This window comes from Trachemys scripta, chromosome 8, assembly GCF_013100865.1.
Source record: "Trachemys scripta elegans isolate TJP31775 chromosome 8, CAS_Tse_1.0, whole genome shotgun sequence".
Lineage (NCBI taxonomy): Eukaryota > Metazoa > Chordata > Testudines > Emydidae > Trachemys > Trachemys scripta.
Window position 1 is genome coordinate 66,090,534 of NC_048305.1, and position 22,739 is coordinate 66,113,272.

At 39.3% G+C, this 22,739-nt stretch overlaps 1 protein-coding gene across 4 annotated transcripts in view; it reads left to right on the top strand.

Moving 5' to 3' along the window:
• Window positions 1-22,739, top strand: part of NR5A2 (nuclear receptor subfamily 5 group A member 2) — a 125,449-nt gene that overhangs the window by 15,447 nt on the left and 87,263 nt on the right. For all 4 annotated transcript variants that reach the window (XM_034778862.1, XM_034778860.1, XM_034778863.1 and 1 more), the window contains 3 exons: window positions 1,427-1,545; window positions 2,855-2,996; window positions 5,778-6,424. In XM_034778862.1, coding sequence (XP_034634753.1) covers window positions 1,427-1,545; window positions 2,855-2,996; window positions 5,778-6,424 — 908 coding nt within the window. The remainder of the gene's footprint in view (window positions 1-1,426; window positions 1,546-2,854; window positions 2,997-5,777; window positions 6,425-22,739) is intronic.

The following is a 22,739-nucleotide window of genomic DNA, read 5'->3' on the forward strand; positions in this document are numbered from 1 at the left end:
GCTGACTGAGCTGGTCGAGGGGGGAATCTAGATCAGTTCTATCTCTCTTTCATTCAGGTTCTTTTGCACCCCCTCATCTCCCAGCTCCTCCTCCGCCTTTCGTCGGAGTGGCAGAGGCCGCATTAGATTCCTACAGACAGTTTTTTTCCTTCAAGGTTTTGTCTAAATTGCACAGGGGTATTTGGGAAAATCAGGGCATAAGAACTGCAGCTTTCCTGTTTACATTCTGTACATCTTTTAGATCTCCCGCAAACACTGATTACTTTTGTCCGAGGAAGTTGGTTACTTGCACCTGGAACCTTAATCCTGGATCGTTGTGGTTTGATTTGGGCTTAATTTAGCATGGCGATTATATAAAATTAATTAGGTTTAGGTACTTTACCCCCCATCTCTCCAAAAAAACAATCCCAGTGCCTTCTGCTTGTCTCCTTTTTTACTGTTTTCTAGTTTCTGGGGTTTAAAAATGTTTGGAGGCAAAAGTAAATAAAATGGGAACAAATAAGCAATTTGAACATTTAATATTAAAACTGATCTATTTAGGTATTACAGGAAGCAAGCTTTTGTTAAAGATGAGCTGCTGATCAGAATCAAGCATACAGGGTTTTGGGTGTCAGGACAGCATTTTAACTTGGTACTGTAAGTAATTTACATTCACCACACTAAGAGAGTGCTGGTTATGGGGGTTTCAAGTTTAGATAAAGTAAATATTTACAGATTGGTATTATTTTAACAAAACTTTAAAGGAAGCAAACCTAGTTAAAGTTAGTTTACATACATCAGTGAGATTTAACCTTGTCAATTTTGGTTCTGACTTTTTTAAGCACTTTCCTGATAAGTGGTGAAATTAAATAATTTAATGTAGTTTCTGGTTTGATGACTGTAGATGGTTTAAGAGCACTGGAATTCTGAATAACTCTAGAATTTTTTCTCACAAAACAAAACTCTGAAGTTTATACTTTTGTTTACTTGTGAAGAGTTCATATTGTTTTGCTGTTGAATTAAAAATTCCATGTTTCAGTTATCAGGGGGTAGCCGTGTCAGTTTGTATCTACAGAAACAAGGAGGAGTCTGGTGGCACTTTAAAGACTAACAGATTTATTTGGGCATAAGCTTTCGTGGGTAAAAACCTCACTGCAACTGAAGAAATGAGGTTTTTACCCACAAAAGCTTATGCCCAAATAAATCTGTTAGTCTTTAAGGTGCCACCAGACTCCTTGTTGTTTCCATGTTTCAGTGTGAGTCGTGGTGGTGGGTTTGTTTTGTTTGTTTTGATTTTTTTTTAAAAGTCTTTTTATTTAATTTGCAGAAGATGTTTCTCTAATGAATTGTTTCCTCAGGTCAGAATTAATGTCTGATAGTTGGAACTGAGGAAAGCATTTTTTTAACTACCTATGCTCATTGAATGTGTTATTTCTGTTTATTCCAGTGTCTCAGTTTAAAATGGTGAATTACTCTTATGATGAAGACCTGGAAGAACTGTGTCCAGTTTGTGCAGATAAAGTGTCTGGTTACCATTATGGACTTCTCACCTGTGAAAGCTGCAAGGTTTAGTACAAATTACTTAATAGAAAACAAATCAAAATGGTTTAAAATATTTTAAAATGTTAAAGGAAAATAAATGCTGGTAAAAATAAACAAACAGGGGTGCGTAGTTTGGCTTCTTTCTGATTCCATTTATGATTAGATTCACACCCAAATTTTTGAAAAACCTCATTTGCCCAAATGGGAAAAAAAAAACCAAGTTAGGTTGTTTTGTTGTATGGCTGTGTCCACTGCTTTTAAATATTTTGTTGTTGTGAAGTGATAGAGCTGTAGAAGGACTTTCAGTCCTAAGCGACCTAAGTATTGATTTTAGGTGATTTATATACATTTAGAGTATTATTGTTCCTGTAGGATAAAGTGACAAATTAGTATCCTCAATACATTTCAACTTTACAAAATCTAATGCCACTGTTCCAAAGTTTTTCTCTTTCAATATAAAAATGTAAATTTCTGTAGTCATCACAACTTCATGCTTATTTTTCCTACAAAGTATTTTATTTTAGTATTTACTTGGACATGTACACAATTAAAGTCAAGCAAAAAATTTCTTGTAATATATGAAATAATGAATATTCACACATGTAATTTATCCTGTGCATATAGTTGGAAACTAAATCCATATCTAATTAAACCAACTATTAAATATAGTTGAGCCTTGTAAGTGAATTCAATAATTTGTCATGAATAAACCTTTAAAAGTTATATACAACTATTTAAATCAGTTTTCTAAAAGCAGACTCTCTTACCGTCTACACCAGAACAATGCAATTTTAAACATTTCACTGTATGGCAAGCAGAATAAACCTAGAAAATCGCATTTTTGTTTTTAAAAAATTGTATCTAGACAATGAATGTCAAATATTTATTATGCCTCTGATATACACCATAACAATACATAGAGCAGATGTATCTTATGTTTCTATTACATTTTGCAAGTGTTCTAATTTATTCCATACAAGATTACTTTAAAAAGGCAGACTTCAGTCATTTTACAAATATTAAAGAGCAGACAAAAGAGATACTGGTCAGCATCAGTGTTTATGGTCCCATTGTTAGGGATGCAATGGCGTACAGGCAAATCTCACCAATCTTTGACGTAAGTCTACAAAAAACACAGTACTAATACCAGAAAAACTCCTCTATAGTCTAGCAGTTTTCTCCAGAGTATATCTTGCTGAAATCTAAAATAAGCCATATAACCTCATAAGTGCTTGAGTGGTATATGACAAGTATCTGACAATGATTTCCATAAAATAAAATGCTGAAACCTACTGTTAAAGTGAAATGGGCTGACTCTTTGTCTATCATACAGGGATTCTTTAAACGAACGGTCCAGAATAACAAAAGGTACACGTGTATAGAAAATCAGAACTGTCAGATTGACAAAACACAGAGAAAGCGTTGCCCTTACTGTCGATTTCAAAAATGTCTAAGTGTTGGAATGAAGTTAGAAGGTAAGAATTATTACTGTTATTGTATATTTATAATCTATACAAACTATTGAAAATATTACATACATTTTAGTTTTATCCAAATTATGTTGCACATTATTTACCATATCCATTTAAAAATACTTGCTGGTAACTTCTTATATGCAGCTATTGTATGTTTTAAATAAGGGATATTTTTAATCTATTAATAAGTAGTAGCAAGTCAATTATAAGTTAAAGCTAGTTAATACCACAAGAAAAAATTGAAAACATTTGATTTATACATAGTTTGATGCGTTTAAGAGTACCTGGATGAAAAAGTAAGAATAGCATGGAAATTACTTTTTAAACTTTATAGACCAAACAGAATTAATTCAGAATTAAAACAGAATACATCATCAGTTCTCAGAACGGGGAATTAATAATTGCAACTAACTTCTGGTCTTTCGTATCAGGCATGATTTTATTTAATTTATATTTTATATAGTATTTTGGTTTTGATGTGGTTTTGTTTTGCAATATCAATCTTATAGAAAATGTGAAATAAAGAAAAATTAAGAGTCTTTCCTCAGGCAAAATTGCAACTGACATCAATGAGAGTTCAGTATACAGAGTGACTGAAGAATTGAGCTAAAATATGGGTAAAATAATCTCTAAAAGTATGTCGTAAAGCTATTATGAATAGGTATACTTTCACAATGAGATTTCTTGAAAAATTTAAAGGAAATGAGAGATTTTAGAGTGGGTTTTCAGAGTTCAGAAAGATCATTCACACACAGAGAAGAATGGTAATACTACAAGAGTCTATTGAAATAACAGAATGCAAAATTACTGTCAAGAGGCTAGTAAGAGAATCTTGACACTTCAGCACAACACATTCTAAACATATCATTTACACTTAGGCACAGATTCTACAGTCAATGGGAATTTTGCCTGAGTAAGAAATGCAGGATCAGAATTGAACCTTCTATACTCATGCAAAACTCTCATTGTAATGAATAAGTTTTGCCTAAGTTAAGACTGCAGGATCATGCCAGTATTACAATAGAAATATGTAGATATAAATGCAAATATGCATTCAAATATACAGACCGCCTCACACAATTTAGTAAATACAACACTCGTTACATTTGCCCACAGTGCACAGATAAAACTGGTATATTACACTGAGCTGAACATCTTGGGTTGCAGTATATCCCTCTGAAAACTAGTGGTAAAATAACAAGTCATTTGGAATGCTTTTGTCAGTATGGACATTTATCAGCAGGTTGAAAATATATTGCTTAACTGCTACTTCTAACTGTTTTTAATTACAGATAATCATACAGGGCCATATTCTGTTCTCATATGATTACATACAACTCACTTTTGTGCAACTCCTACTGAAATCAAAGTATCTCAGGGTGGAATTTGACCTATAACGTGCAGCATGTTTTGAGAAGGATGCTAATATATATGTTACATTTATCAGCAAAATATTCTATAAGACTTTTCAGTTTCCTGCATAAGGGATAGTGTTAGCAGCAAAAAATGCCTTAACTACAGCATTAACTAAAACCGAGAGAGAGAGAGACTGACTATAAAAGATTTATCTTTATATCCTTCTGTCACATCTGTACAACTTCTCTTTCTCTATCTGGAAAATTGGAAGAACACATGCTTTCATAATTGTAAATGCCTGTAACATTTATATATGTATTTCCCTGATAGTGATATATGGACTTGAATTCTAGTTCATAAATTACTGTCTATACCAAAAATCATTAATTGTTAAAGTCTTCATGATAATTTATAGTATTGTGTACCTAGGATTCATAATAAATTTTTAATGTTACACTAATCCCTAAGATAAAAAGCTCAAGAACTTAACCTCCAGCAATCTCAGCAGTCTCAACATGTCACCAAGCTGTCAAAGGTTCCTGTTTCTATCTAATTGCCATTGGGCAGGGTGGGCTTGGCGAGAACTACTCGCTAGTCCTTTAGAAATATGCCATAGTGACACATACTGCAGTGACAAAGACCACCAATATGATTCCCGAGGCAGCTGTTGAAGTAGATTTGTTTTAATTATTTCTAATTCCAGAGATATTACAAGCTATAACATTGTCAATAGTTTCTGAGTCAGTTCAACCTTCTGTGTGGAGTATGACAAGTGGGCAGCTTTCTCTATGCCTATTCAAATTGCATTTGAAAACATCTCTAGAAAATGAGGAATATTTCTTAAACATTTGCAACAATATACATAAACCATAAAGGAAATAATCTTTAATTTTTGCTAAGGAAACAAGATTCACCTTTATGCCTATTGAGCATTTTACAGCTTACATTTTAGACACTTTTTGTCTAGTGGTGGTATACAGTAATGGAATGATTATCATGAGATAACATGGCCCTCAGGATACTTCTCAGATGAGTTCTGGACAGGAGCCATTTTTTCCTAATGATACCATGGGTTGCAGTTAAAAAAAATTATGAGATCTCAACAGGAATCACATGTTATCTCATGATGTGTGAAATTTCTGCAGCCAACCACTGTGTTTGTCCCTAATTATTACATCTTAAATTACCTAAACAATGAGTTCATACATGTTAAGAAGATTTGTCCAATAGATAACTAAGACAATTAAAATTCATTATATCAAAAGATTTTTTTTTTTCCTTTTGGAATCTTCGTGCTATTTTGATCAAAGTAAAGTAAGGGAGCGCTGCTGTCTTGCCACTCTTCTCTAAACGTGTGTTCAACTCAAGAGTGTTATCTGCTTAAGTTTTAATGAATATCTTACTTCCTTCTCTTTTCCCCAACAGCTGTGAGAGCTGACCGAATGCGTGGGGGTCGAAATAAATTTGGACCAATGTACAAGAGAGACAGGGCACTGAAGCAGCAGAAGAAAGCTCTTATCCGAGCAAATGGACTTAAATTGGAAGCCATGACTCAAGTGATCCAAGCAATGCCCACTGACCTGACAATATCCTCTGCAATCCAGAATATCCACTCTGCTTCCAAAGGCCTACCTCTGAACCATACTGCCTTGCCTCCTACAGACTATGACAGAAGTCCCTTTGTAACCTCTCCAATTAGCATGACAATGCCGCCTCATGGCAGCCTACAAGGTTACCAAACCTACGGCCACTTTCCAAGCCGTGCTATCAAGTCTGAGTACCCTGACCCTTACACTAGCTCTCCAGAGTCAATAATGGGCTACTCATACATGGATAGTTATCAGACAAGCTCACCGGCAAGTATTCCACATCTGATATTGGAACTCTTGAAGTGCGAGCCAGATGAGCCACAAGTCCAGGCTAAGATCATGGCATATTTGCAGCAGGAGCAAGCTAACAGAAGCAAACATGAAAAGCTCAATACATTTGGGCTTATGTGTAAAATGGCTGACCAAACCCTCTTCTCCATTGTTGAGTGGGCAAGGAGTAGCATCTTTTTTAGAGAACTTAAGGTAGGTAAAAAGCTCATATTATTTTAGATACAGGTTTTTAAGCAAAAGAATATGATTTGTTTTGTTAAAATGCATCACACTTGCTTACTTTACTTCGGCTTCATGTAGGTTTACTATAATGAGCATAAACTTTCAATTGATTTTGCTATTTTAGCTTATTATGTGGGATATCAGAAAGACTGGGCGCTAATCAGCCTTTTTTATATTTAATGTATCTCCCTCTGATCACAAATCATTTACTCTTCTGAATACATCCATTGAGTATATTGTATGCAAGTTACACCACTATAGGTAGCATTTACCTAATTGGTCCTGTTATTGTGGTTACATATGGGGAAAAAAATACTTTATACACTTATGTATATACAGCCCCAAAATTACTGTGTACTACTGGAGCATAGGACCTGATGAAGAGCAAGCAAAGGTGGCTTAACGTCTCCTTTGCACTCCCCTGATCCTAGAGGTACCAATGGACTGCTTTAACCCATGCTGGCTGGAACAGCCCTTTAGAGAGGCTGTTCCTTGGGCCAAGGTTTGCTGGAGCACTAAACAGCTGGAACCCCTAACACACCCTCACACATGAATGACAGCTCTATGATACCCAGGAATTCCCTCACACCAAGGGATTCCCCAGTTGATTTGTTAGGGCAGCTTTATGGCCCTATTGTGCAATTGGTCTGGCATAGAAGGACTAGGGATGGGCGGGCCAAACATTGGGCCCAGAGTGTTGGGGGGTGGTGGTAAACAAGAGCATTCTATAGCCACTAGCTTAATAGGGGGATAGCTTTGGAATGAACAAATTGTCTCTTTGTGTCCCCAAATGAGAAGACACATTGAGATCCACCTCTGAAACTTCCTGCTCTAGTGCCTGTTTCTGCATTTCCTTCTGCTACACAGGGAGATGCTGTTGCTTCAACATCATTTGTTGTCCAGCCTTGTGACAGTCACTGGTTCCTTGCAGGCTTACTCTGTAGCCAAGGGAAGATAATACAATATGCTAATAGAACTGCTGCTGCAGAGTTTCACTGAGCTCTGAAATCTCTCTTGTGAATCAGGAGCACTGAAGGGGGACTCTCTTAAAAAAGGCACAGTACAGAATACCTGCATCAGAATTGTTGGCTGTTATAAGCATGATGATGCTAAGACACATTTGGAGTGATCTTTGAAGACCAGTTCAAAGGAAGCTAAGGGAACCTCATTGTGCTACCCAGGCAACTGGAGTATGGGTGACTCTGACCTCAGATGTCTGTTCCCACTCCATTCATGAGGGTGGCTACAGGAGCACTGCATACTCAGCCTGAATGATGAGGAAAGTCATTTAGAGGGAAGGTGATTTAAAAAGGGAAAATAAATGTCTAATTTCATCTGATTTATTCGCAAATATAAATTATTTAAGATTTTATAATAAGCCATATGCTCTGTTTTAAATAATTTTAAGTTTCTATAAAATGTAGAAACAATAAACTTTTAGCAAACCATTTCCTAAAAGTCAAGTTTATTTATAAAGGACCAGACCCTGCTGCTCTTACGTTGAGGAATACCCGCTGAAATCATTGAGACTATTCACAGAGTAAGATACTACTCAATGTGAGTAAAAATGGCAGGACTTGGCCTAAAATTATTATGGAGTTATAAAATGATAATCTGAAAACATCTTTAACAGATGTTCCTTAAACATTCATCTTTTGTTATCCCAAAACCCAGTGCGTATGAAGACTAACTACTCAGATGGCTGTAGTGAGGACAGTTATAGGAGACAGCCATTACCTCCAGCATCAGCCTTATAGAGTCTCTTTATCCCTTCCATCCACTATAGTAACCACACAAGATGCAGGAACTTGTTCCATACAAGAGAGAACCAACTTTTCCAGACTATAAAAGTATGGGGACTACGTACATTCTGTATCCAGCAAGCAGATTTTTTTAAATAGGCTTTTTTAAAGGCACTTTTTTCATCTTAATATTTGTACCTTTTACATCATAGGACCTTATACTTCAGACAGTTTAATATCTGCTGACAGAGATCTTCCTCTTGGACAATGAGCTACTAAACCACAGAGCATCCCTGGACAATCACAAGATAATGAAGCACACCAGCACATATAGGAAATCACTCCACACCTGATGGATTTTATGGCCCAGGTCCTGCAAAATGTTGAGCATGTTCAACTCCCAGTGACTTCAGTGGGAGTTGTAGGTGCTCAGTACTTCACTGGATCAGGTCCTAGAGTGAAAGACAACAGCATATCCCTTTGCTGCTAGAAGAAGATGAGAGAAACAACACTATAGCAGGACTTATATCCCTATCGGAGTGTGGATTCCTTCCCAGGTCCCCCCTCCCTATCACCTCTTGCATCAGTTTCAGGTGTCCACTCCTGGTCAGTGCAAGAGGAGCAGACATCTCAGAATGCTCCACAGAGCATGAATACTGAAGGAAGCATATTTGGCCTGTGGATATGATTTGGAGAACTCAAGTGCAGTATGGCAGTGGGAGGCACTTGTGGGGAAAAAGGGCCTAGATTGCCAAATGAATTAGCCCTAGTCTTGCCATTCTCAACTGATTCAGATCAATACTCACAGCTGAGAAGCATGAGAAGTATGTATAAGAATGAGAAAATGTATCTCTTATTATTCCTACTTCTCCAAGTTTAAAGTATGAATCTTGAAGATCCATTGCAGGTTAGACAGGTGCATAAAAAGAGGTCTGGGAATAACAGTTTCCCTTGGATGAGGGAATCACAAAAGATGAAACAAAAAACTCTGCATAAATAGTGGCTAGTAACAAATTCATAATGATCCGATGCATATAGATCACATCTTACACAAATGGGTGCAAATTACTAAACAGATTGTTAGCAAGCCATTCGGTTCCTTCCAAACCCATTGTTACATGCTCATCTCTTCGATGCACGAGAAAGAGGGAACCTTTTCTTTTGTCCCAACCCTACTGATTTGGAGCCAGAAAGCTTAAATATCCTTTAACTCAGGAGACTGAAAAGGAGACATGATGACAAATTGCTGTCTTAGCTCATCCTTGGGGAAATGGCACTGAAGTTTGTTCATTATTTTAAGTTTTCCCTTTATAATTATTATTTTAAATCACCTCACATGATAATAAATGCATATTTACTTTTAAATTGGTTATGTCTTGAAATTTCCATTCAGTTTATCCATGATCATCTTCCTCTGAGTGTATCTGTTCTATCAAAATGCCAACATCTCTTTTGTTGTCCATGACATACATACAACAGGAAACACCTACCACGAGAGTAGTAGACTTACACCAGGAAAAAAAGAGAGAGAGAGAGACTTACCTTGTTGTGACAATAATACATAGATTAAACTCCTCATTTTGGACCCTGCTCCTCAAAGGTCAGTTAAATGATATATTGTAGCACACTCTTTGCATTGTACTGGACTCTTCAGATCTTTGGAATGAAGTTAAAGATCTTTTCAATCCATGCATGAGTTAAATTTTGGGGATCATCCTTTCCATGTTGGAGAAAGAGAGAAGGGAGTCATTAGAGTCTTCAAATGATGTTCATTATCATTTGCGGCAATGAACTATAAAGCATGCATAACAAATACTTTTCAAGCTTGGTAGTGAAATGATATTAAGAAAATGTAATGTTTTAAGACTTTTAATCTTACTTATTAAGGGCCAGATTCTGCCAGTTTTACAATGAGTAGCACCTTATTCTGAAAGTTGTCCTATCTGAAATTAATGGAACCACTCGTGAAGTAAAGTACTACGCATCCGGGAATATGGATGTCAAAATCTAGCTCCAAGTGACTAGCTGGAGTCTGGAAACTTTGATTTCAACATCTTGCTAATATCTCAAACATAACCATATCTTGTGTGTAGACCTTTCTCCTGGATAGCACAGCCTAGATGATGGCTGTGTAGCAGGCTGTGCTATCCAGGAGAACGGTCTTTGCAAGGCTAAAAAGAAAACATTGCAAAAGTTTCTTTGGTCCAAAGACTGCATGGCCCCAAGACTGGATACAGAAAGTTCCAGTGGCCTCCATCTTCCCTGATCAAAATGTTAGTCAACCACAGAATTCACCAACTGCTATCAAAGCTAACGTATTCCCCGCTCCATAATGGGGAACAGCCTCTGTTGCTACATAACTCAGGAAGACACTAACACTTCCATGAGCCAGTAGCTATTAAATTGCTTTCATCTTGATTATGCTGTGGCATAATATCCAGGAAAGTAGCAAGGGCCCTGGGCTCCAAAAATTAACTGAGGTTGGTAGTACCTAAAAGGCAAGGATATAATGTTTATCTCAACTTCTTCCAATAATTTGGAGAGTGGATATTATAGGTGAAAATAGTATATGGACACAAAATCCCATTATCCAGCTATGCCAGAAGGACAGGAGGCACTGGATGTGGTTTAATTAGGCCGCAACTTTATTCCTAAATGTTAGGGAGTACCCAGCACGTAAAAGTATACAGCACAGGTAATCCCATAATCATTTACATATACTAAAGGTTAGGGGGTTGATGTCAGCCCCCCCTTTACTTATTCTGGTCCCCAGATAATCTGCTGCTGGGCCCCCCCACCCACCTCAAAAAAGAGTTAAAGGGGGGGGGGCTACAAAGGAGGATGGGTTGGCTGCCAGCTGTACCAATCATAGGAGTCCCAAAACCCGTTTCCTCTCCTTTAAAGAATATCTCCTTTAAATTCTTTGCCAATCCATGTTATCTGAACACTGTATCCCCTCCCTATGGAGTACCTGCAGTGGACATCCGCCTCATGTTTACATAATGAGTTGTGACATTATAGCCTAACCTCTGTTTCATGTCCACCCAAACTAAGACCCCATCCTGCTGTGGGAAGAAAAAAACAACCCACCTTGCCTTGGCCAATCTGGCAGTGAGGGAAAAAGTCCTTCCCAGCCCTTTAAGAAAGGAGTAACTAGCATAATGACCACAGCAGATCATGGCATTTAACTACTTCTGGGGGAAAAGGGGTATGTGCAGGGGGAGGGTTGGTGCAGCTCTGCCTGGTTCAGGTTAGACAGGGATTTTCCTGCACCAGGGGTGGACCTAGGTAGTCCCCCAGCTCCACAAGTTGCACATTTTTCCTATAAGCCAGACAATGGCTCCTACCATTTAATGAGTTGTGAGGTATTTAGCAAGCGGCTGCAAAGTGTGGGCAGCTTCCCTGACTTAGATGAAATTATACCCACTTACAGCAAGGAGGATTCTGGCATGTAAACCATGCTTACACAAAGTAGACAAAGCCACATTTACATAAATCCCCTCTCCTTGTCCAGGGCGCTCCTCTTTGTCACTTTTGCAACTTCAAGTATTGCCCCATTTTCTCCTGTTTTACACTACTTTTCCTTCATTAAATTGCTGGAAAGAAATGATATTAATATGTCATTTAACTGACCTTTGAAGAGTAGGGGCTGATCTGAGAAGAGTTTAATCTATGTATTATTGTCACAATGGGGTAAGTCCGCCCTCCCCCTCCACCCTCACCCATACCTCTTTGTCATTAAGATGATCATTTTTATTATGTTGATGACAATTTGGTAATGTAGTCAAGACAGGATAATAGTGAGGAAGTGAGACCCTTACAAGGTGAGCATGCAATTTAAAATTGGAATGAGTATCTTGAACATACCCAGTTTTAAAACACATTGAGAGGACGCATTTATTAGGGCAAAGTTCTTTTCTCCCCTCCTGGCTGGTACAGGAGAGACCCCCAAGAGGGCTGTCCAGAAGCTGCTTTCTTAGTTAAGCCCTCTAGCAATGATGGTTTTTGGACTTCAACTTTTGTGTGGCAACTCCATTGGAGTTAATGCTCACCTGGGGCTACAGGAGCCTTTGTTTCTCCTGTGAAGGGGAAAAGGGAAAACCAGATTTATGGAGGGCCTCTCCGTAAGTGGCTTTGCACCGTTGGAGAAGGTGCTAGTCCATTTTCTAATATATTTACTGTCTTCAGGGTTGGTCAGGGCAGCGCAGAGCTGGGTTACGAATACTGTGCCCTTTATTCCTGCACAACCATGGATCCAGAGTTTGTAGACTGAGTCGGACAATCCAGTGATTTCTGACAGAATCAGTTCAGGGCCAGAATTCTCCTTGCTGTAAGTGGGTCTAATTTCATCTAAGTCAGTGAAGATGCCCACACTTGCACCAAAATTGCATTTGGCCCTTTGACTTAAATTATATTTCTTCCGCGGTTTTAAATTCTCTAAGAAACAAAGGTTTGACAATTTATGTTCCATAGGACCCAGTCTACTCTGCTACTTCTGCTGTATAAACACTTTGAAATTTGTTTACCCTGGTAGCAGAGACAGATGGCCATTGGGCAAAAGCCATTTAAATAAATTTAGATCCCATGCTCACCATCAGTACAACAGTTAGCAGAAACTAAAATGGGTTCTAAATGTGGTACAAAGTATAGTGTGGACAGAATCAACAAAATTACTGGGCTACATCTTCCATCGAAAAACATTACAGACAATACTTCATACATCACCTTTAATTCCAAATTTCTAATTCCAAACAAATAAATCAAACATCCCAAAACAGAACCCATAAAAAAAAATTGAATTACAGAACTTCAGGAAATATTAAGTTATCTCTTATAAGATAATTATATAGAGTAGGAAATCTATATTTGTTTGTGGAGAAAAATATTAGCAGTGGAACTCAAAAAGTTTTCCTTTGGGTGCTGAAAGACTGTTACATTATTCAGCCTAACTAATCAAATGCAACTGGGTAGCTTGAAGTGCTTTAGATTTTTCTTGTACTTACATTTATCAAAGCAGGAAATGTAACTAACAGAGCTGATGAAAGGAATCTTTTGCAGTGTTCTTTCAATCAGGGATCTTCCAGAGCAAATAAGGAGAGAACAGTTCTGCTGTTTAAAACATTTAGGTTCAGGATTTCCCTTAGTATCAATGGTTATATTAGCTAGTTAACATGCTGTCATGTATAGTCGTGGATTTCTGGTCAAGCTTAGGAAACGGATTCCATGATATGGAAATAGGAATTGCCTTCATTCTTAGTCTGTTTCTCAAATTGTGTGGAAGAAATATTGGCTGAAAGTATTAATCTTGTACAACCAAAAGAATTACTCATTTAAAAAAAACTTTACATTGACAAACGCTGAGTGTACTTTGATGAAAAACAATTGTTCATACTGACATTTTTATCTGAGAAGACTTGGAAGGCAGTGGTAAAATCAATATTACAAAAGGAAAAGCCTCGAGAGAGGACAAGGATTGATGGAGCATGGAGACTAAGCTACACACACCATCTACAGGTGAGCCTTCTCAGTCAGTGCAGTGTGTGTGGAAGTTTACTTTGCCACTGTCTTTGCTGTATCTGTTCTAAGGGTAAATACAGGATTTCAGTATCTAGGGCCGTCATTCTGACATCCTTCTTGAACACTATATTCAGTCCTGATCCCAAGCTTTCTTGGGGTGATAAGAAAGCTGATCTTCCATGCCCAATTACTGCAGGGCTTGTGCTGAGGCAGCCCACAAACATGCCACTTAATGGGGTATGTTTGAGATAGACACTTTCCACTAGAGTAGACAGACTCACCAACCTACCTGAGTGAATAGCCAACAGGTGATAATGATGTTTAGTCATTTATGAACTGAGCAGGATTTGAGCTACTGATGATGCCATGAGGCATCCAGTCCACCCTAGAACTAGGGTCTGATGTGATAAGCAAAGGCACGCAGTACAGCAATTAGCTGGAAACATGACATGTAAAGGAATTTCCGAATTTCCATTTGTTTAACTTTCCCTTTCAAAACTGAGGTGCATAATCAGAAGCTCAAGGCAACTATTTGCACTGAACGTTGAACTGTTACATGGGAGATGTTTACCCATCCAGATTAGAATGAAAAGATGCTGCTCTTTAAGGACCTCATTCTGTAGGCTTTGGTCAAGCAAAAACAATATTAAAGTCAATCCAAGCAAGGATTGGGCCCTTGATCAGAAAGTGGGCTGCAATGAATATTGGGCCAGATTTTCAAAGGTATTTAGGTGCCTAAAGATGCAGATAGGCACCTAGTACAGTTTTCAAAAACAGGTAGGCAGGTTAGGTGCCTAGTTTCCTTTGCTTTTATCAAGCCTGCTTAGATGCTTCTGAAAAATCCCAGTAGCATCTCTCTTCATCTTTAGGCTCCCAAATACCTTTGAAAATCTGCTCCATTGAGTAAAATTGAGGAGAGAATGGTACTCCCCTCAAGGGTACATTCTACCGCTTCTGTACTGGTTGCTCAACCCAGATTCTCCCAGCTGGGGAATGTTCCTTCTCATGGAGGTGGAAAACTGCATTAAGTTTGATGCTGACTAGATCAGCATCAAGTTATCTACTAAAGAACCATAGGGTGGGTAGGGAGACATAACAACTTCTGCACCCATCGCCTGTCCCACTTCACACACAAATGTTGGGGCGTGCCACAGAGGCAGCACTCACCACCTCCATGCCCCTTGCACTGGTGCTGCTAGAGAAGGATATGATATGGTCCACAATCTTCCAGACTATTATTTGGACTATTATTTGCTGTGCTGATGTAGGGTGCAATTTCATTCTCTGTTAAATGACACAACTTTTATAACCGTGAAAAAAGGAAGAAATTCCAGTCCTGGGGAAAATCACATATTTGTCCTGTCACAGAGGAATGTTACAGTTTCATGGTGGAAGGTTTCTCCTTGTAAAAAATTCCTTTCAGCTTTGCAAAGTTCTATATGAGACCAAAATGCCCTGTTTTTTGCAAACAGTGAAAATAATTTTGAGGGGGAGAGGAGGCTGTTTTCAGTTACATTGAAAGTTTTCTCATCCAGTTCTATCAAGGAGATATAGATTTAAGGGCATCTTTAATTTAACCCATTGCACCTAGAAACTGCTACACCTAAGGTAAAATCTTGACCTCCTAGATGCCAATGGCAAAACTCTTACTAAGTTCAAAGGAGTGGGGATTTCGCTCCTTTGGTACTAGCCAATGTGACTTTATGCTTCATATGTAGAGGTGACATGTTGTTACAGAGTAGGGAGATGATTATCTTTCTGTATACTAATATACAGTTTGGAGGCAACCCCTAGAATAATGCATTAAATTCATGGGGCAGAAAAATATTGACAAACTGGAGGGAACTATGAGAAGAGTGGCAGTAGTAATTGAGATTGGAGAAACTGACTTTAAAGATAGATTAAAAGAACTGCATATGCAGAGTTTGGTCAAACCACCACCTCGGGAACCACATAAGCACATAGAAGTGCTGTATCTGAATGAAGCAAACACCAAGGACAGTGAAGAACTGTGTTCTAACTGCAGTAGGAGTAATAGAGTGATACTAAGAAATGGAAAATTTAGGTTGACTGTCAAGAAACATTCCCTAATGACAAGAGCTAACAAACTGCGCAATAGTCTCTCAGGGGAAGCGGTGAAAGTCCTATTGCTTGAGTAATTTAAAACTGGTCTGCACAAAGTATACAGCTGTATACTATAGAGAACCATTCAACATATGCAGAAGAGTGAACTAGATGGCTTATTATGTCTTTTCCATCTTTGATTTTAAGATTGCACTATAAAAATCAGTTTAAGCCCCACAGGCAGGAAGGAACAAAGATGTAGAATGAATTTCTTAGTTTTAGTCAATATAAATTAGGGGGCAGATCATTCATTGGGGTCTATTTACTGGTCCATAAATGGCATGAGTCCATTTATTTCACTGAAGCTGTACCATTTTACACTAGCCAAAGATCTGACCCCTAGATTTTTTAAATTATTTTTGGCATTTATTGAATCCTTCAAGCTTTGCTCCATTACCCACCCTCAATTTCTGAGCATTCAAATTATTCCCAGCTTTACTTGCAAACTCAAGCAGAAGGTAAAGTCATGCAGTGGAAAGTGAATTCAGCTGCTTAATTATTTTTCGCGCTAACTACTCTACCTATTTTCTCAGGAGCAAAAACAACCTCCACAGAGCAAGTTTCACTTTTGATGTGAAATCCATCATAGCTTCATTACACAAAGTGGAGGTGTGATCGTTTCGATAATTAACTTATATCTGAGTGGATTTTACAGTGTCTATGTAATTTTTTCCAATGTTAATCTATTAACACAAAACAATCAGCCAAACTTTAGAGTAGCACTTAATACAATGACTATGTCCAGTCTGGACAAATTGGAGAAATGGTCTGAGTTAAACAGGATGAAGTTTAACAAAGACAAATGCAAAGTGCTCCATTTAGGAAGGAAAAATCAATTTCACACATACAGAATGGGAAAAGACTGTCTAGGAAGGAGTACGGCAGAAAGGGATCTAGGGGTTATAGTGGACCACAAGCTAAATATGAGTCAACAGTGTGATGCTGTTGCAAAAAAAGCAAACATGATTCTGGGATGCATTAACAGGTGTGTTGTGAGCAAGACACGAGAAGTCATTCTTCCGCTCTACTCTGCTCTGGTTAGGCCTCAGCTGGAGTATTGTGTCCAGTTCTGGGCGCCGCATTTTAAAAAAGATGTGGAGAAATTGGAAAGGGTCCAAAGAAGAGCAACAAGAATGATTAAAGGTCTTGAGAACATGACCTATGAAGGAAGGCTGAAAGAACTGGGTTTGTTTAGTTTGGAAAAGAGAAGACTGAGAGGGGACATGATAGCAGTTTTCAGGTATCTAAAAGGGTGTCATAAGGAGGAGGGAGAGAACTTGTTCACCTTAGCCTCTAAGGATAGAACCAGAAACAATGGGTTTAAACTGCAGCAAGGGAGGTCTAGGTTGGACATTAGGAAAAAGTTCCTAACTGTCAGGGTGGTTAAACACTGGAACAAATTGCCTAGGGAGGTTGTGGAATCTCCGTCTCTGGAGATATTTAAGAGTAGGTTAGATAAATGTCTATCAGGGATGGTCTAGGCAGTATTTGGTCCTGCCATGCGGGCAGGGGACTGGACTCGATGACCTCTCGAGGTCCCTTCCAGTCCTATAATCTATGAATCTATGAATCCAAATTTGTTGTTCTGTTAACATAGGTGTAAGACAAATCCTGCAGTGAGGTATGATTCATAGACTCATAGACTCATAGACTTTAAGGTCAGAAGGGACCATTATGATCATCTGGTCTGACCCCCTGCATGCTGCAGGCCATAAAACCGTCCCTACCCCTTCCCTGGACTCTGCTGTTGAAGTCCCCAATCCTGTTTTAGGTGACTTCAATGATGAATAACATGGTTATGTAATTACTAAATCAGGCAAACCTTCTGGTGAATATTTAATTTACTGCAGCACCAAAACTATTCATGACTTTGGGTCGAATTTGACAATTAGTTTCAGTCAGAAAAGAAACCTGAAAAAAAAGTTGGAAACACTGAAATGTTTTGTATTGATATTTGACATTTAGCTTTGAAATAACATTTTCAAAATGATATATTGGTTTGAATCAACATTCAATTTCAAAATGTTGTTTCAAATCGGCATTGGAAATGTTTCATTTGACCCGAACAAAAAAAATATGTTTTGTTTTGGCAAGAAAGACCTTTTAAAAAATTTAGTTTCAGTTCAAAACAAATCAAATTATTTTTCAGATTTTTTTCTGTTCAGCCATTGAAATGAAAAATCAATTATTTGCTCACTTCTATTAATTATTCCCTTTTCCCCTGAACCTTCTAGTATGAGCAGTTTTTAAAAAGCCAAATAGTAAAAAATATTTTTGTTAAAAGAAAGCTCTTGGGAATTGAATGTTCTAACTTCCTGTTTGTTTTCTGATTGATTTTCTAATGAAAAACCCGTCTAATTACCTTGTTCTAGTGGCTTTAAGGTTTATAAGTAAGTACCGTTTATATTCAGAGAATGAAGAGGAGTTAATACTAAATTCGAGTACATTTTGCTTACTTGTGGGCTTTCCATATCGTAACATTCATTTGAAATGGCTCTTTCATTTGTACTTCTGCAAAAATGACTAATTTTTTTTAAAAGTACTCTTAAACTATCATTAAATTTGTACTTTATAGTCTCTTAATGCACTGCTCTGTCAATTCAGCTTGGCAGCAGGATGTTGGATTGCAATACCTTGTGTGTTGAACAGAAATAGACATGCAGCCCTCACTCAGACAAAACCCCCATTGACATCAATAGGAATTTTGCCTAAGTAAGGAAGTACAAAACTGTGGCCTAGTTGTTGAAATGACTTCTTCCTGAAATGAGAAAAAAAATATCAATTATTTGCTGAACAAAAGCAATATATTTCAGGGATGCATTACCCTAACAGCAACTAGTGTACAGATTAAAATCTCAAATCTACCTGTTTGACAGCAAGTCTATTTCCATTTCATTGATGGTCACAGCATAGGGTCAATCTTATGCATTGCAAAAGGGGGCAGGGGAAGGACTCTGTACACCACAAGTGCACAGAGACACCGCAAGTGCAGACCTGTCTAGGGTTACCATTCGTCCGGATTTACCCGGACATGTCCTCCTTTTGTGTGCTAAAAATAGCGTCCGGGGGGAATTTGTAAAGCACTCACAATGTCCGGGATTTCCCCCTCCCCCGGCAGAGCGAGCGGCTGGGAGGGCTGCAGGAAAGTCCCGGGCTGGACTCCGGAGCAGCTTCCTCCTCCCACCCCCCCCTCCCTGCATTCTGAGCCGGCCGGCAGCTCCTCCTCCTGCAGCCCGCTCCGGCAGCCCTGTGCAGGGCCAGGGACCGGGTTTTGTGTTGTGCAGGGGAGCTCAGCCATGTGTCCGGCTGGCACAGAGCCCAACACCCTGTTCTGAGCAGCAGGGTAAGGGGGGGCAGGAGAAGGGACAGGGAGGTTCTGGAGGGGGCAGTCAAGAAACGGGGGGGGACTTTTGGAGGGGAGTGGAGAAAGTTTTGGGCAGTCAGGGTACAGGTAGGGGGTAGGGTCCTGGGGGGCAGTTGGGGGGGGGTCTTAGGAGGGGGCAGTTAGGGGACAAGGAACAGGGAGTCTTAGGTAGGGGGTGGGGTTCTGGAGGGCAGTTAGGAGCAGGGGTCCCAGGAGGGGGCAGTCAGGGGACAAGGAGCGGGGGGTAGGGGGCTGGGAGTTCTGGGGGGGAGCTGTCAGGGGGCAGGAGTGGGGAGAGGGATCGGAGCAGTCAGGGGACAGGGAGCAGAGGGGTTTAGATGGGTTGGGAGTTCTGGGGGGGGCTGTCAGGGGGTGGGGAGTGGTTGGATGGGGCGTGGGAGTCCCAGGGGTCTGTCTGGGGGTGGGGGTGTGGATAAGGGTTGGGGCAGTCAGGGGACAAGAGGCAAGGAGGCTTAGATAGGGAGTGGAGTCCCGGGGGGCAGTTAGGGGCAGGGGTCCCAGGAGGGGGCAGTCAGGGGACAAGGAACGGGGGGAGGGTTGGGGGTTCTGGGGGGGCAGGAAGTGGGAGGGGCAGGGGCGGGGCTAGGGCGGGGCTCCTCCCGTCCTCTTTTTTGCTTGTTGAAATATGGTAACCCTAGACCTGTCAGATAATCTGTATCTTGCACAAGCTTCTGCACCCTGCATGAAATTCACCCTTGTACAGAGGGCCAAACCAAGGCCTATGCACTACATAAACCCTCCAAACTAGACTTAAGTAGGCCTGAGGTGGTGTATAAGCCTAGCGCCGGCCTCCTGCAGAGGGGTGAATTTCACCCAACTCACACACGCTGACCCATTCCCTTTGCTCCCATCTCCCCTCCATTTTCCACCTTGGCACAAAGGCAGGAGAAGGGAATATGTAAGGCTTCAGAATAGACTGAGGAGTGGTTTGGGATGAATTTCCTGCTCCTGATCTTGCAATGCACAGCAGCCATTTTAGACAAAGTCCATTATGTCTGCCCAGTTGCAAGATAACTGGGATACACACTCAAGACAGCATATGATAAGTAGGATAAGGAGTTAGGCTACCACCTGTTCAGGTTTGTATTCCACACATGTGCAATTCCCCTTGTTACTGACCAGTGGTAAATTTGAGGTAATGCTAGCTATCAAGGAGCGGCCCCTATTGAATAGCAAATCATTGATCATTTTCTCATGCTTTCCTCCAAAACTTCTCTTAACCCAATTGATTTCAATAGAGTTAAAAGGCATGGTACAAGTTTTGCCCCCAAATGTACCTTATTTACACATTTTAAACATTGGTCGTAAGCAGTTGCAACTGGAGTCACTACTATTAGGTTGTCAGGACAAGTATAAGGCACATACAAGAAAGAAAGAAATTAATTTGTATTTCTCATGAATATTATGGTGATGAGTGACTTAGAAGCATGATAGATAGATATACTGCTGGTAAAATCAAATAAAACTGGATAATTTTAAAAATATTGAATACTTGTGTCCTTATAAAGTACCAATAGTTAAAACAATTGCAATTTACAAGAAAAGTTCAAGTAAATGTTTGGTAAGACACTGAATAAACACATTACTGAAAAAAGGAATATTTGTTTCCTCTATTTCTGGAGATTCCTATAGTGGTCACTCTTGTATTTGGAAAGAAACAAAAATTTGTCTTTATTAATACAGAAATAGAAAAATGCTATGTTTACATCTAAATACAGCTCTTTCATTTGTAGAAAGAAAAGTAGCTTTGAAAAGTTTGTTGCTAAATAAAATCTTGGATCAAATAAATTTAATTAATAATGTGCTAAAGCAACAATAAACACAGGAAATATACATGAATAAAGTGTTCAGAAAGTCAGGCAAATCTTTTAAGACTATAAATATCACCTAGGCTAGGCCACTATAATTAGCAAAGGGTGAACAAAAGAAGATATCCAGAAATAGATGGGGGGGGAGGGTGAAATGTCTTGGCTAACCTTATTCAAATGTTCTTTCCATAGCATAGGAAATGGTTCTAGCTAGCTCAAGAGTTCTGTGGCTATTAACTGATTTTAAAAGGACATTTCCATGTTGTTTCTTTGCCAAGAAAATTCTTTTACTGGCATGTTTCCCATATACAGGAAATATCATCCTTCCTAAGTGACACTGGATGTGACGAAAAATTATTCTAGTGCTACAATGAGCATGGTCTACTTGTCTCAACTGATTACTTTTATGTATTTATTGGTGAATATTTAGGGTCATATTGTAACCTCACAATCTGCCCTAAGTAAGGGACAGTGTTGTGAATTGTGGCTCTGAGGGCTTGTCTTCGCTGCTAAAAAAGCTGTGGGTTTTTTTAACCCCAGGGTAACTAATGAATCTGAGCTAGTTTGAGGTAAAAACACAGGCACATTAGTTTTACCAGGAGGTAAATTCACTAAGAGTAACCCCAGGTAGAAGTATAAGTCTGACTATGGCAAGTTAACCCCACAGTAAAATTGAAGTGCCTGGTCTTCATTATGATTTTACCTCAAAGTAGATCATGTACATTAGTTACCCTGAGATTAAAAACACAGCTTTTTTTTTTTTTTTTAGCAGTGAAGACAAGCCTTTTGTCATCATTCATTCTCTGATTCCCCCCTTGCAGAGGAGGTGAGGGTGGGGACTTGGGAGGTAAGCATACCGCTGTGGTATGCAGTACAAGGACGCTGAGAGGCATCTATACCCCCTTGCGCCGTAGGTGGGTGATTGAGAAAATAACAACCTTGCCCTTAGTGATTATCAGTGTGAGTAATGTTGCGGGTGTGGACTCAGTCTAACATATCTTACTGGGAGAAAACTTGCATGGAAGTCAATGGGAGTTTGTCTGAATAAGGAGTGCAAGCTTAGGTCCTACATATGTATATTTAGAATTTAGTGTGTAGTGTCTGCCTGGTTTCTTTGATAGGAGTTCCCTTGTTAAATCTCTCACTATTATATTTTTATAAGACATTATTCACCCGTTTCCATCTTCCCAAATATTCACCCCTTTTCTCTTTCATTTCTCTGCCTCTTGAAAACTGTATTAGCACCAGCTTTGCCACCTGAAGAAGCATTTTTAGCCCTTTATATCTATGGGCCAGTTTGCATCCCTCCACAGAAAAACCCACAGCAGAGGGCCAGAAAAATTCTGTGAGCTTCCCCCTGAGACGGCTCTGTGAATCATCCTCTCAAGGGAGAGAAATTTGTGGGGTTGTGAGGTGAGGAGGTGGATAAAGCTTCCCATCCCTCTTGAAGCTGCAAATCTGTGGGAAGGGGATCTTCTGCATGGACAAACTCTGCCGCTGTGATATTCCAGTGGCCTCCTTTCTGGAGCTCAGTAACAGCCACAAAGATGTCCAGAGGTAGCCAATCCAAACTCTTATTAGGTCTCCCCCAAGTTTCAACAAAGAAATCCAGCGGTTAACAGATGATGATGATGTGCAGAGTAGCCTGTCTTGTGCTCCATTCTCACTTAACTTGGTATCCATTCCCACAATTGGTAGAGTCCCTTCCA